Genomic DNA, 12,498 nt, shown 5'->3' on the forward strand with positions numbered 1-12,498 from the left:
GCTGAAGGTGGTTGGATTCAAGATACTATCCTGAGGAACTTCTGCAGTGATGTGCTGGTGCTGAGATGATTGGCATCCAGCAACCATAACCATCTTCCTTTGTTCACAACTGGAAAATACAAGAACTTCTAAATGTCCTTTCTTTAGGAACATCAGGCAAATTAGGTGCAAAGTTCCAGAGCTTAGGTATTGGTCATATAAAAAAAAATCTACAAAAAGAGTTAATTGGTAAAGCAGTGAAGTCTTTTTTAAATTAAAGACAAACATCAATAATGAATGTATTTAGTAAACTGGGAAATGAGAAGCAACTGTAAATTCCTCCATACACAAAAAAACAGAACAAAACTTGCCTGGAAACCAAGCCAAAATACCAAACCTGTCACAGCAGGCTCTGGTTTAGCAGAAATGTGATTATCTTCATTTTCACTATTGTGGATAGACTATACATCTGCATGACTTTACTAAAATCAAATTTAATGGACAAACAGGATTCATATTTATTCAAAAATGGTGTAAACTCAACACTAACCTCATATGCTCCATTCATTAGACTATTTCAGATCCTATGTCCTGAACTGGGTTTTACTGTATGATTCATATACTTTCTTTTCTATATTAGAAGTGTTGCGTATACTGTACTACTGACTTCCTGTAAATTTTATACTTGCTTCCTGAAACATTTGCACCATTACGCTCGGTTAATAACAGCATTCTTGCTGCAAAGTTACATATATCTGACCCATTTTAAGAATTACCATGGGAGCACTGTTGATGGGCATTAAAGATTTCCTCCATCCAATTTATTTTATAAGCTTGAGACCAGGTGTTAATGTACAGATTTTTACAAACACAGCTTTGTTATTAATGGCATCTATAAACTTAATGACTTTCTTAATAAACATAGTAGCAGCAATACAACTAAAATTGAACACAAACGTTCAGTTATCTTGGATTAGGTACATCAATGCTTTCTACTGCACACTAGGTTAGTTTAGAAAAGCTGACACAGGAAGTGCACTGGTTAGAGAATGTTGATAGTGGAAGTATGATTTTGTTTTGCATCTAACAAAATTAGAAGTTAGCATGTGAAGCATGAAGCTATACTAGAAATATTTCCAACACTATGGCTTCAAAGCATACTGGGGAAATATGTACTATTACAAAAGTACAACACACAACAGTTCCCACCCCCCCCACCCCAGAAATTAAGTTCCATTTAAGCATGATATGCTTTTCAGCTCAGGAAAAAAAGTCCAACATCACAAAGAATCAAAATAATTTAAGGGTGCTTGCCCCTGTCCTTGCACACACTACTGCACTAAAGCATATACAAATTAACACTTTTTTCATCTTTTAAATGTTTATTATCTCCCCCACCTCAAGCTCTGATGTACAGCCATAGGTATTTGTATTGAATATGTAGAGATTGTTAATCACTGCTCAACCACGTAAAGCTCTTGCAGCATTTTGTTTCTTAAACTCATCACAATCTTACATAAAATTCATGAGTGTGCCTGCCTTGTACAATTACTTACCAAGCTCATGAATATTTGTCAATGATTACAATTTAATTAAATTTACTAATATACTTTAACATAAACTGAGCATTTCTTTGAGTTGAAAGGTACAACTGAAATGTACTTCAATAAGTGTCCCCTTATCTGGATCCAGTCTTTTCCAATGTACGAAATAGACTGTGATTTAATATTTTGTACTTGCTTACTTAACAGTTTTGTTAACTTGATTCATATGAATGACTGCATATTGTTCAATTATTTACTGATGCCTATCATAGCCAATTTAGATCTGAAACTTAAATACATGAACTAAATAGACTATGGAATTAGAATCACGTAATTTCCAAACCATGTTTTTGTATTTCAAAGATGTCAAAAATAAGACAAGTCAATTGCATATGCATTTAAAATTGCTTACATTAAGTTCACTCTACTGACAAAATGTACGAGAAAATCTGATCACATGAGCAGTAAAATGTAAGAGGAATTAGACTCATGAGTGACAAATTGGGTCAGTCCACTCATGGGGCACACGTTTTCATTATGCATCATCCAGTGGCCTTATTTTCAACACAACAGTACTTGTTCTTGTCAGCAGTAGATAGATGGAAATATTGCCTTTCATTCTTATAAGTACAACTGTAAATGACATAGGTCATTGTTGTAAAACATCAAACCTAAAATACTTTTGATTATAAATAAGCAAATCTGTTATCTATTTTGAAAAGTACAGACAATTCTCGACTTTTTCTCCTGTTGAGCATTGTGCTCATTGAGGTTTGAAATGATGTATTCAAACACACCCAAGTTATGTATAGTAGGAATCAGATGTAGAAGAAAGTTTCTGCTCTATTCCACCAGTATGACTCAATTTCAGATGCAACCAGCATGCATTTTTCCAACATCATTCACCAACCATTCTTATGGCCTCAGGCGACTTAGATTGACAATTTAAATAGTTTTATTCTGTGAGGTGATGCTCAGTAGGAACTTCAAAATCTTTCAAACTGATATAGAGTTCTCACAGTCACAGAAAGCTTTAGTCCAAATGGTGCTTTGTTCAGGTAAGCATTTAGTGATGAAAACGTATTAGAAATAAATGATTTATGGCAAAAAAGGCAGCCAATTGACCAGCTGTGTCCATGCTGGCTGAAAGAATAATCTAGTCTAATCCTACCTTCCAGCTCTTGGTTCATAGCCTTGTAGACTACAACACCTCAAGTGCATATCCAAGTGTTTTTTTTAAATGAAGGTTTCTGTCTCTACCATCCTTTCAGAGTGAGAGCTTCAGACCCACACCCACCTCTGGGTGAAAAAATTACTGATCACCCCTCAAATCCTTCCAATTACTTTAAATCCATGCACCCCCTGCTAACGGAAATAGGTCCTTCTTATCCGCTCTACATAGGCACTTCAATTTTATACACCTTAGTTAAATCTCCCCTGATCTTCCTCTGATCCAAAGAACGCAAACACAGTATATTCACTGAGGACCACAGCTAAAATTCTTCATTCATAGCAACATCCTTGTAAACCCTTCTGTATCCTGTGACCACATCATTCCTGTAATGAAGTGTTGAGAACTGTATGCAGTACTACAGCTGTGGCCCAACATTCTAGCATAACCTCCCTACTCTTACATTCTATGGCCAAGCTAATAAAGGAAAGTATCCCAAGCCAATTTATCCATCCGTGCAGTTACCTTCAACGAGCCGTAGGTATACACTCCAAGGTCCCATTGTTCCTCTACGTTTTTCAGGATCATTCCATTTATTGTGTGCTCCCTTTACCTTGTTTGTCCTCCCCAAATGCATTACCTCACACTTCTCTGCACTGATTCCACCTGCTACTTTTTTGCTCACCTGTCCAGTCCATTGATATCTTCCTGCAGTCTACAGCTTTCTTCCTCACTATCAACTCAACCACTTTTTGTATCATCTACAAGCAACTTAATCATGCCCCCTACATTTAATTCTAAAACATTCCTACATACCACGAAAACAAAAGGCCCAGTACTGAAAGCTACAGAACGCCAACAGAAAACAATCTTCCAGTCACAAAAAACTTCACCATAACTCTAGATTCCTGCCAAATCTATTGACCAAATTTTCCAGCCTCGAGACCAGATTTTTTAAAAAAGCATCTCACCCCAACAAAATTTAACAATATAGTTTGCCACCGAAAAAAAGTTTCGATGCATTTTGCTGATGCTCTCATGCATTTCATTCCAGGCAACCAGATCAGCAAGTAGTACAAATTGAAACTAAAATATGTTACCGACCTAATGCGTTACAATGATGCATATTACATGGCGAAGGTCGGATTATGCAAACAAATCACTCTTGTCGGGCGTGCCACAAGTCAGTGAGGCATTTGATACGCTCCATTAGGATGCTCACAGTCAACTCATCCGCAAAAATACATAAAAATGCCTAACCATTAAAGAGACACTAATCATCCATTATACTTGTCTACACAGCAAAATTCAACAGTGCATACTATCCAACAGTACACTGCATATACTAGGATTTATTTTCCTGAAGGCGCTATAATTTCCCCGTCGTGACACCAATGGCCAAATTCAACATTTTCATTCAAACATTTCTCACAAACGTCAGATCGTTTTGAAAAGCGGAAGTGCAATGTGAAAAATCTCAACTGATCTTAAAAAAATATACCCTGCTTATGATCTGTAAAAATCAAAATTACAAATGCAACACGCATTGAACTTATAGTCGGTGCCAGAAATTTTTTAAAAATAAAAACACAATAAAAGAAAAGCTTTGTCGGGCAGAATCACTTCACTAATCGCTTTACACTTCCAAAAAACTCCCTTATAAGGAAATTACAGATGAAAGCAGGAAGCGGCTTTGACAACTTGGGAAGTTGCTTGGCGCTTGTTCACTGGTGGCCTTTTCCATCACGGTTATTTTGCAAATCTTTATTTGGAGCTTGAAGGGAACAACGCCGCGCCTCACACGGATCTTTTAACGGTGGGAGAGGAGAGAGAGATTGATTCTGACCATGCATGGAGAGGAAGGCCGTTCACCTGGGCCTTGAAGGTGCAAACGGAAGGGCGGGGACCAGCTCTGTTGCAGCGGCTTCAGCTTGGCAGCCGCACACCGACTATTGTCAAAGCCGCCCTGGGCTATGCTTTTTAATGCCAACCCGCTCCGCCCCGGCCCACACACCCCCCCCACCCACCCACCCACACTGTCTGACTGAAATGATACGGAGGCCCCTGCCGGCCCACACCCAGGAATCACATCCTGGCACTCGAAGCGTCCGCTCCCCCGGGGAAGGGAGCGAGTGTCAGATTGCTGCCCTCCTCCAAAATCCCCCGCCCTCCCCTTCATCCCCGCTTACCCTGTGCCACAGTCCACGACACAAGCCGGTAGTCTGCCTGCCATTTTCAGGTGCTCTTTCGTGGGGTAGCGGCCAACAAAAACAAAAAAAAAGGAGCCGATGTACTGGGAGCTACCTGACCATGAAAAGGCGGAACCGTCAACCGCTCCGAGTCCGAGACACAACTACAACTTCCGCACTAGCCCCAAAATGGCGGGGACCTCCGGCAGTTCATTTACCCATCATCCCCACCCACTCAGCTTGACCGAACCCGAATGGTCCACAGGGCCATCCACCAGCAGCCACTTCCTTCCGGCCGCCCATTGGTCAATTTCTAAAAGTACTCCAAGATGACTGGACAGCGCTCCTGTCAATCACCACTTACGTCATGGAACATTAGCTGCGCCTGTGAGCGTATCGCCCGCTCGTGCGGGACGAAGGTCACGTGCCTCGCCTGCCTCCCTCCCTCCCTCCACCCCTCTAATCCCCAGTTGCATTGCATCATGAGACTTGTAGTTTATTCGCAGCGGAAGTTACCGTCGATTCCTCTCTTGGTGGTGGGAGCGATCGAACTACAATTCCCAGTACACCGTGCGCGCACCGGACTGGCAGTGGCGATGATTTAGGGTCATCTGACCAGGAACAGTGAGGGGGGGGGGGGGGTTTGTTTACAACATTTCGCCTCCTAGTTGTCATCTTTGATATGTGATATTCTCGCTTACTTCTCTGCGTAAGTTTCAGCATCTTCCTGTCCTTTTTTTTCGTGTGCATCATGGCGTTATTGACTGAGCGATGTTAGGCGATTTGGTGATTGTGAATACTCTTTTTTCTGGGGGTGGGGTGGAGGGGTGGAGGGGAGGACGTGTTGGCAGTTTGGGTCCAGGTCCAATCTGTGGTAGAAGAGCACAAGGCACTAGGGTACGTTGACACATGCTGCTGACATTCGTCTCGATGACCAATTGAGTTGAATATTACTAGTTTCCATTTTATTATCATAGATGTAAATGCAACACTTCTTTTGGCGAGGTGAAATTAAAACATTATCCGTTAAGGAATTAACTATAATTGGTGCTTTGGAATTGCGTTTGTAACTTTTTAACCTTTGCATGCCCTTTGATAGTTGGCATTGAAAATGTCATTGATCAAGAAGACATTAACTGCCACAACCTGTGCACAGCACGACACTATCTGGAATCAGCCAAGACCATGACTGTATGTGTCAGTGGTAGCACTCTTCTCCCTTGAGTCAGAGGGTTGTGGAGTCATGCCCTATTCTGTTTTGTTTGGAAACCAGGTGCGATGTAAAATGGTAAAAGCAAAATACTGCGGATTCTGGAAATCTGAAACAACAAAAATTGCTGGAAAAACCCAGTAGGTCTGACAGCATCTGTGGAGAGACAGACAGAGTTAACGTTTCGAGTCCGTGACTCTTCTTCAGAACTAAAGAGAAGTAAAAGTGTAGTGAAATATATACTGATTAAGGGGGGTGGGACAAGTGAAGATGGATAGAAGGCCATTGATAGTTGGAGGCAAAGGAGAGATTGCAAAAGATGTCATAAACAAAAGGTCGAAGGGGTGTTTATGGTGGTGATACTGGCTAAAGGAGTTGCTAATGGTCACATTAAGAGTAGAAAGCAGTATGATGGCCCGAGTGGGGGTGGGAGGAGGAGACATTGTGGGGAAAAAAGATCAAAATAGGCTAAAAGATAGGGATAAAACAATGAATGGAAATAAAAAAGTAATTGAAATAGGTGGGAAAAAATATATACATAAAAATTAAAAAATAAATATTTGAAAAAAGGGGATCAAAAAGGGATGAGGATGGAGGAGAGTTCATGATCTGAGGCTGCTGAACTCAATGTTACGTCCGGAATGCTGTAAAGTGCCTAATCGGAAGATGAGGTGCTGTTCCTCCAGTTTGCGTTGAACTTCACTAGAACATTGCAGCAGGCCAAGGACAGACATGTGGGCATGAGAGCAGGGTGGTGTGTTGAAATGGCAAGCGACAGGAAGGTCTCGGTCATGCTTGCAGACAGACCGAAGGTTTTCTGCAAAGTGGTCACCCAGTCTGCGTTTGGTCTCTCCAATGTAGAGGAGACCGCATTGGAAGCAGCAAATGCAGTAGACTAAATTGAGGGAAGTGCATGTGAAGCGCTGCTTCACTTGAAAGGAGTGTTTGGGCCCCTGGATGGTGAGGAGGGGCAAAGTAAAGGGGCAGGTGTTGCATCTTCTGCGATTGCATGGGAAGATGCTGTGAGAGGGGTTTGAGGTGATGGAGGAGTGGACCGGGGTGTCCCAGAGGGAACGGTCCCTACAGAATGCCGGCTGGGGGAGGGGGGGAAAGGAAGATGTGTTTGGTGGTGGCATCGTGCTGGAGTTTGCGGAGTTGCTGGAGTTGGCGATGTAAAATGGATTGTCATGTTCACTGGTGTATTTTGCCTTATTGCCATTGACCAATTTCACTTTGAATGTAAAGTGTAGGTTGGCACTTCAGTACAGCACTGAGACAGTGCTGCACAGTCAGATGAGAAGTTAAAACACCAAGCCTCTCAAGTGAATACAAAAGATCCCAAAGAGATGTTTGAAGAAGGACAGGGAGCTCTCCTGGTTCCCTGGCAAACATTTGCTTCTCAACTAACACTTAAAAAAAAACACAATCAAGTCATATATATCTTTGCTGTTTGTGGGACAAAATTTGGCTCTGGTGTTTTTTACATTACAACATTGACTACAGTTCAAAGGCACTTTGTGCTTTGTGATGTTCTAAGGTAAAAAGTGTTTAGAATCAGACCCTATTGCTTTCTGCAGGCATGCGGTAAATACTGAAGGTGTACTTGGAGAGAACAAAAGTGCTTCCATTTCTTGTATCCGGAAACTTCTCATAACTGAAAGACAAGGGTAGAATGAACACTTCATTTTGAAACTTAACGTTGCGTCACTTATTCAGAAAATATTTTATTAGGCCATCACACAATTCTTCTATGCAATAAAATGGATCTCAAATTCACAAGGAAAGCAAACAAGTTTAATTCACCTCTGCCTGAGTTTGTCTATGCTTGAGCATTTTCAGACTAATGATGAATTTTTCAATCCTGTCTGCACAAATCTATAGCATCACTAAAGTATTTGGTTTAATGTAGACGAACAATGTAGATGTGTAATACAGTAGAAATTTAACATGTATTGGTGCAGGATTATTTTTATTTGTTGTTTCACAGTGTGATGAGATTAAAAATTGCTAGTTTATATTGGATTTCTCAATGCATGATTTATCTACAGCAACAAATTGCATTTGCATAGAACCTGTAGTGTATTAAAGTTTGAAATTGCTTTCAAAAAGGTGAAAATGGATGCTGAACAGAAACAAAAGAAAATTTAGCTTGATGATTGAAGGCACGGTTGAAGAGATAGACTTTAAGGACAATTTTGAATGTAGGAGAAAAGATTAGCAAGGTGGAGAGGTTTAGGGAGAGAGTTCCAAAATGTGGGACCAAGGATGTCTTGTCACTGAAGGAGGGAAAATACATAAGAAGCCAGAGTTAGAAGAGCAGTGAGTGTTGGCTCTAATGCAATGCTGAATATTGCTTCTCCCTTGTAAGACGTTTATTCTACACTATGGTTGATAAAGGTAATAGTGAGAATTTATGGAGAAGATCTGTTAAATTATTGTTATACCCAGTCCATTTAATTTGTGAGCTGAGAATTCTCATTACATTAGTTTTTGAGTTATTATGCAAGAATGATACAACTCCAAGTTGGAAATATTGAGTGGCATAAAAATATAAGCACAGTGTGATCCACATTCTCAGGATTTACTGATTTTTACAGTTAAATTGCCATATTGTAGCACCATAAAGTACAGTATCAATTATGTATATTCTAATGTTGGAATTAATACAGATCTTGTATTACTTTTAACATCTAGTCCCCGCTATTACCCAAGTGACCTCAAAAGTCATTTAGTACACAGCAAGGTCTCACAAACAGCAAATTTATGAGTTATTTATATTTTTTCTTTTGATGTTAGTTGAGGAATTAATGTTGGCTGGGATGTTGGGAGAATTTCTTGTTCTTTAAATAGTGCCATGTCCACTCATCTCAGCAAAGGCTCTTTTAATGTCCCATCCAAATGACAACACCTCTGACAATACACTATTGAAATGTGAGCTTAGATTATGTGCTGCTATATTTTGAGGCTTCAACCAGTTTACTTGGCCAAAAAGTATGGAAACCACCTTGGTCTAATTTTTAATTAATTTTTAACTTGACAATTAAAAACTATAAAGTCCAGTTTTTGAATCGGCATTTATTTGCATTTATTTATCCAATTTGAGAATTCAAAATTGTGATCAGGGTGTTGGAACAAATTACCAATGGGGATTTACATTGAAACATGTATTAACTATCTTTGTTTGGTGTTAGATCATACATCAGTAACTGCCACCTATTTTAGAGATGGTGTGAGGTAATTACAACCTACACCGTTTTCTCATAACTTCAGTGTTAAAGCCCAGAAGACATTCATCATCAGAAATCGTAAGGTCTTATAAAGTTTCAAAACTTCAAGTTGGATATCTTTAAAGACAAAATACTAGCTAGAACTATAGTAATACAGTTTTACCAGTTGCCAGATACAATCTAGAAGTCCACAGTTCAAAATAGTGAACTTTACATTGTTGATTCTTGCAGTCTACTTAAATTGAGAGAATAGGGCAGCCAAAATGACCTCTGAGGTCACTTCTCAGTCAGTTAAAAAGAAGTTCAATTGCAGGAGGAGCAATCATTTCTGCATTTCCCCTCTCTTATATTTCACGAGCTGTTGTAATCATTATTGTGGTGTTTAGATAACGATGATTGTCAAATATAGATTAAAGTTGCTTCGCTAACAAATTTCTGTGTTTGTTTGTTTAATCGTAACAAAGCTAAGTATTTTGTAGAACAGAATGTGAATCTATCTGCCTTAAAGTAATGTATATTTATGATTGTAACACACTGAAAGGAAATGTCATTCCGAAATATCTGATGCAAAATTAACCTAATTGTTACAACTTTAGTGTGTAAGCATTTGATTTAAGATGGTTTATCTTCTGTTCCTTTATCCTTTTTTTATCTTAGTTATTTCTTGCCCTTAATAAGGTGGAGGTTCCCCATGACTATATAAATATAAGTTGTTTCTTCTAAAGAGTTGCACAGCACATAACAGTCGTTGAAAATGTATTGATTATAATTCATGTTAGCGAGTAACCAGTGACCATCGTGCTGTACCTCATCCTGAATAAGGTAGTATTGGGTAGCTTGTGAATATTTCATTAGTACGTGAAGGTAATGTTATTATCTTCCAATTAAGTTACGGGATTATTTGCTACCCCAATTGCAAATTATAATATAATTATAGATATGCACAAAATATGTATTGTTTTGCTCACATTATGTTCCCAATTCATGTGTTTGGTATTTTCTTTGCACTGTTGTTGAAATGGAACAACTTCAACTTATTCTACTTCTACCTAAGTTGTTAAGCTTTCTAATAATTCCACATTGGAGAAAACTAAATTCTCCTTATGTATACAAAATCAATAATTAAAACACTTTTGCGCTCATAAAGGTGAGAAATTAAACGGAACACTTCCCCTTTCAGGTCAGGATAAAGTACTCTCTGGTCAGAATTAGCACATCTGGATGCAGAAAAAAAGCCCTAACATTGTGCCTCAGCCCCAATCCCAGAAGAGCAGCCCTAACTGCATCCATGTGGCGCTTCTCCATTTTTCACATCCTGTGGCCTCTCTGAGTGAATTTTCAAATTAGTTCTAAAGTAAGGCCAGTTTTGTGTAGTAGGTCCAGTTCCACTAAGAACTGCATTGAGACTACTCAGGCTCATTTTACATGGGCCCTCACAGTCAACAAACAGATGAAACTTTCATCTCATCAGTCTGGGTTAGACATGAACCTAGGCCTCAAAAATGAAAGATCATACATTGGGCAATCTTATTTTATGCATTCAACAAGGTACAGCACTTTTAATCTTCTTGGACACACCTAGAGTTTAATGAATTGAGAAAAAACGTTTGCTTCATGCATTGCAAAATCAGTTTCCTTTCTAATTTACATGAGGCTGTGTAGTTTAAGAAAAAAATTAAGTTAAAGTACTCTTTGCTATTAAACATAAATTATTAATTAAAGTTAATTAGTCTTTAGTAGTGGCCTGGTTCCAACAATTAAATAACCCTGCTTCATGTCTCTTAAACACAAACAAATTTGAGTTTATTACTGGTGAACTAAAAGACTATACAACTTTAAAGTTTTTGTTGGTGCTTAATCTGAAAAGTTTTTTTTATTCAGAAGTATAGAGGTAAAAAAAATCAAGGAAGCTTTCACTGTATATACCTGTTTCTGATGAAGAGTTATACGGACTCAAAACGTTAACCCTGTCTTCCTTTCCACAGATGCTGTCAGACCTGCTGAGTTTTTCCAACAATTTTTGTTTTTGTTTCAGATTTCCAGCATCCGCAGTATTTTGCTTTTACCTGTTTATAAAATGACTTATCTGTAGAAAGAGCTTCCTCCCCCAACTTTACAGACAAGATACTTGAAAATAAATCAATTACCCATATTCAAGACTTTACCTCCCTATTCGTCTTTATGGGAAGTCTGATTGTTCCATGTGCTACCACAGCTGAGCATGGATGGGAAGCACGAGGGAAAGCAGGGTGTGCTGGACACCAGGAGTGAAGCAAGCTGTCATATTGATTCCAGAATAGACAGGGGAGTGGAATTGGGCCAATAGCAGGTGAGTGGGCACTCCAGAGGGAGGTTCATCAACATCCTTTGCAAAATTTTTTGTATAAAATCACCTTTATGCTCTGATTTTTTTCAAAAATTAAGTAAAGTTAGTCAAACTATTAGAGATGTCCTTTACAAATCCATGCAGAGTGACTATGATTAACCCATAACTTACCAAGTGTTCATTAATTTCTGGAAGTTTATCCCTAACGAACAAATTGCCTCATAATTTCACAGATTATCTTTTTCTCCTGTTTTGAAAATTTTCTGTGTTATGGGGAAAGGCCAGGAGATTGGGACTAATTGGCTAACACTTTCCAAAAGCCAGCAGAGGCATGATGGGACAAATGGCCTCTATGCTGTATCGTTCCAGAATTTTAGCTGTGTTTTGAAGATGTGCAGTTTGCAACATTGAGCAATTGGTTCCTTGAGTTGTTGTCGAGGGGTGTGACCCATGATCATGTGATGTAACACTTCAAACTTCCACAGCTATAGATACAAAGGGCATTTGCCATTTTTCTGGCACAATTCTCATCTTCAAATAGTCTTGGAAATTCATGATTGGCACCTCCGCTCTGTCTTCCCTAACTGGCTCCAGTATGTTAGGATTCACAGCACCTGGGGTTGGTAACATTTCTATTTGTAATGCCATTAACCTTTTTTTAAGTGCAGTCTTTTTTATAACAAAGCTCTTCCAGACACAATTCTAGAGCCATTGTTTCACCTTCATCTGTAAAAATTGAGTTGAAAGATTTATTAAGAATCTCTGATGTTCCTTTGTCCCTGCCTCTTTTTTGATTTCTTCCCTTCCAACATGCTTATAAAAGCCATTGTTATTTCCCTTTTATGTTGATCA

At 39.0% G+C, this 12,498-nt stretch overlaps 2 protein-coding genes across 6 annotated transcripts in view; one reads left to right on the forward strand and one right to left on the reverse strand.

Annotated features, from left to right (window-relative positions):
* actr3 (actin related protein 3) overlaps positions 1-5,162 on the reverse strand; it is a 61,332-nt gene extending 56,170 nt beyond the window's left edge. The window contains exon 1 of the mRNA XM_078552406.1: positions 4,884-5,162. Coding sequence (XP_078408532.1) covers positions 4,884-4,927 — 44 coding nt within the window. The 5' untranslated portion in view covers positions 4,928-5,162. The remainder of the gene's footprint in view (positions 1-4,883) is intronic.
* A 301-nt stretch (positions 5,163-5,463) lies between these two features.
* The window catches only part of LOC144686770 (solute carrier family 35 member F5-like), a 138,261-nt gene continuing 131,226 nt past the window's right edge, over positions 5,464-12,498 (forward strand). For 3 of the 5 annotated variants that reach the window (XM_078552414.1, XM_078552420.1, XM_078552416.1), the window contains exon 1: positions 5,464-5,592. The gene's annotated coding sequence lies outside the window, so the exon portion shown is untranslated. Of the gene's footprint in view, positions 5,593-11,535; positions 11,650-12,498 lie in introns of all 5 variants that reach the window. The other 2 variants (XM_078552415.1, XM_078552417.1) reach the window with 1 other exon arrangement.

Source organism: Cetorhinus maximus, chromosome 11, assembly GCF_964194155.1.
Source record: "Cetorhinus maximus chromosome 11, sCetMax3.hap1.1, whole genome shotgun sequence".
Taxonomy (NCBI): domain Eukaryota; kingdom Metazoa; phylum Chordata; class Chondrichthyes; order Lamniformes; family Cetorhinidae; genus Cetorhinus; species Cetorhinus maximus.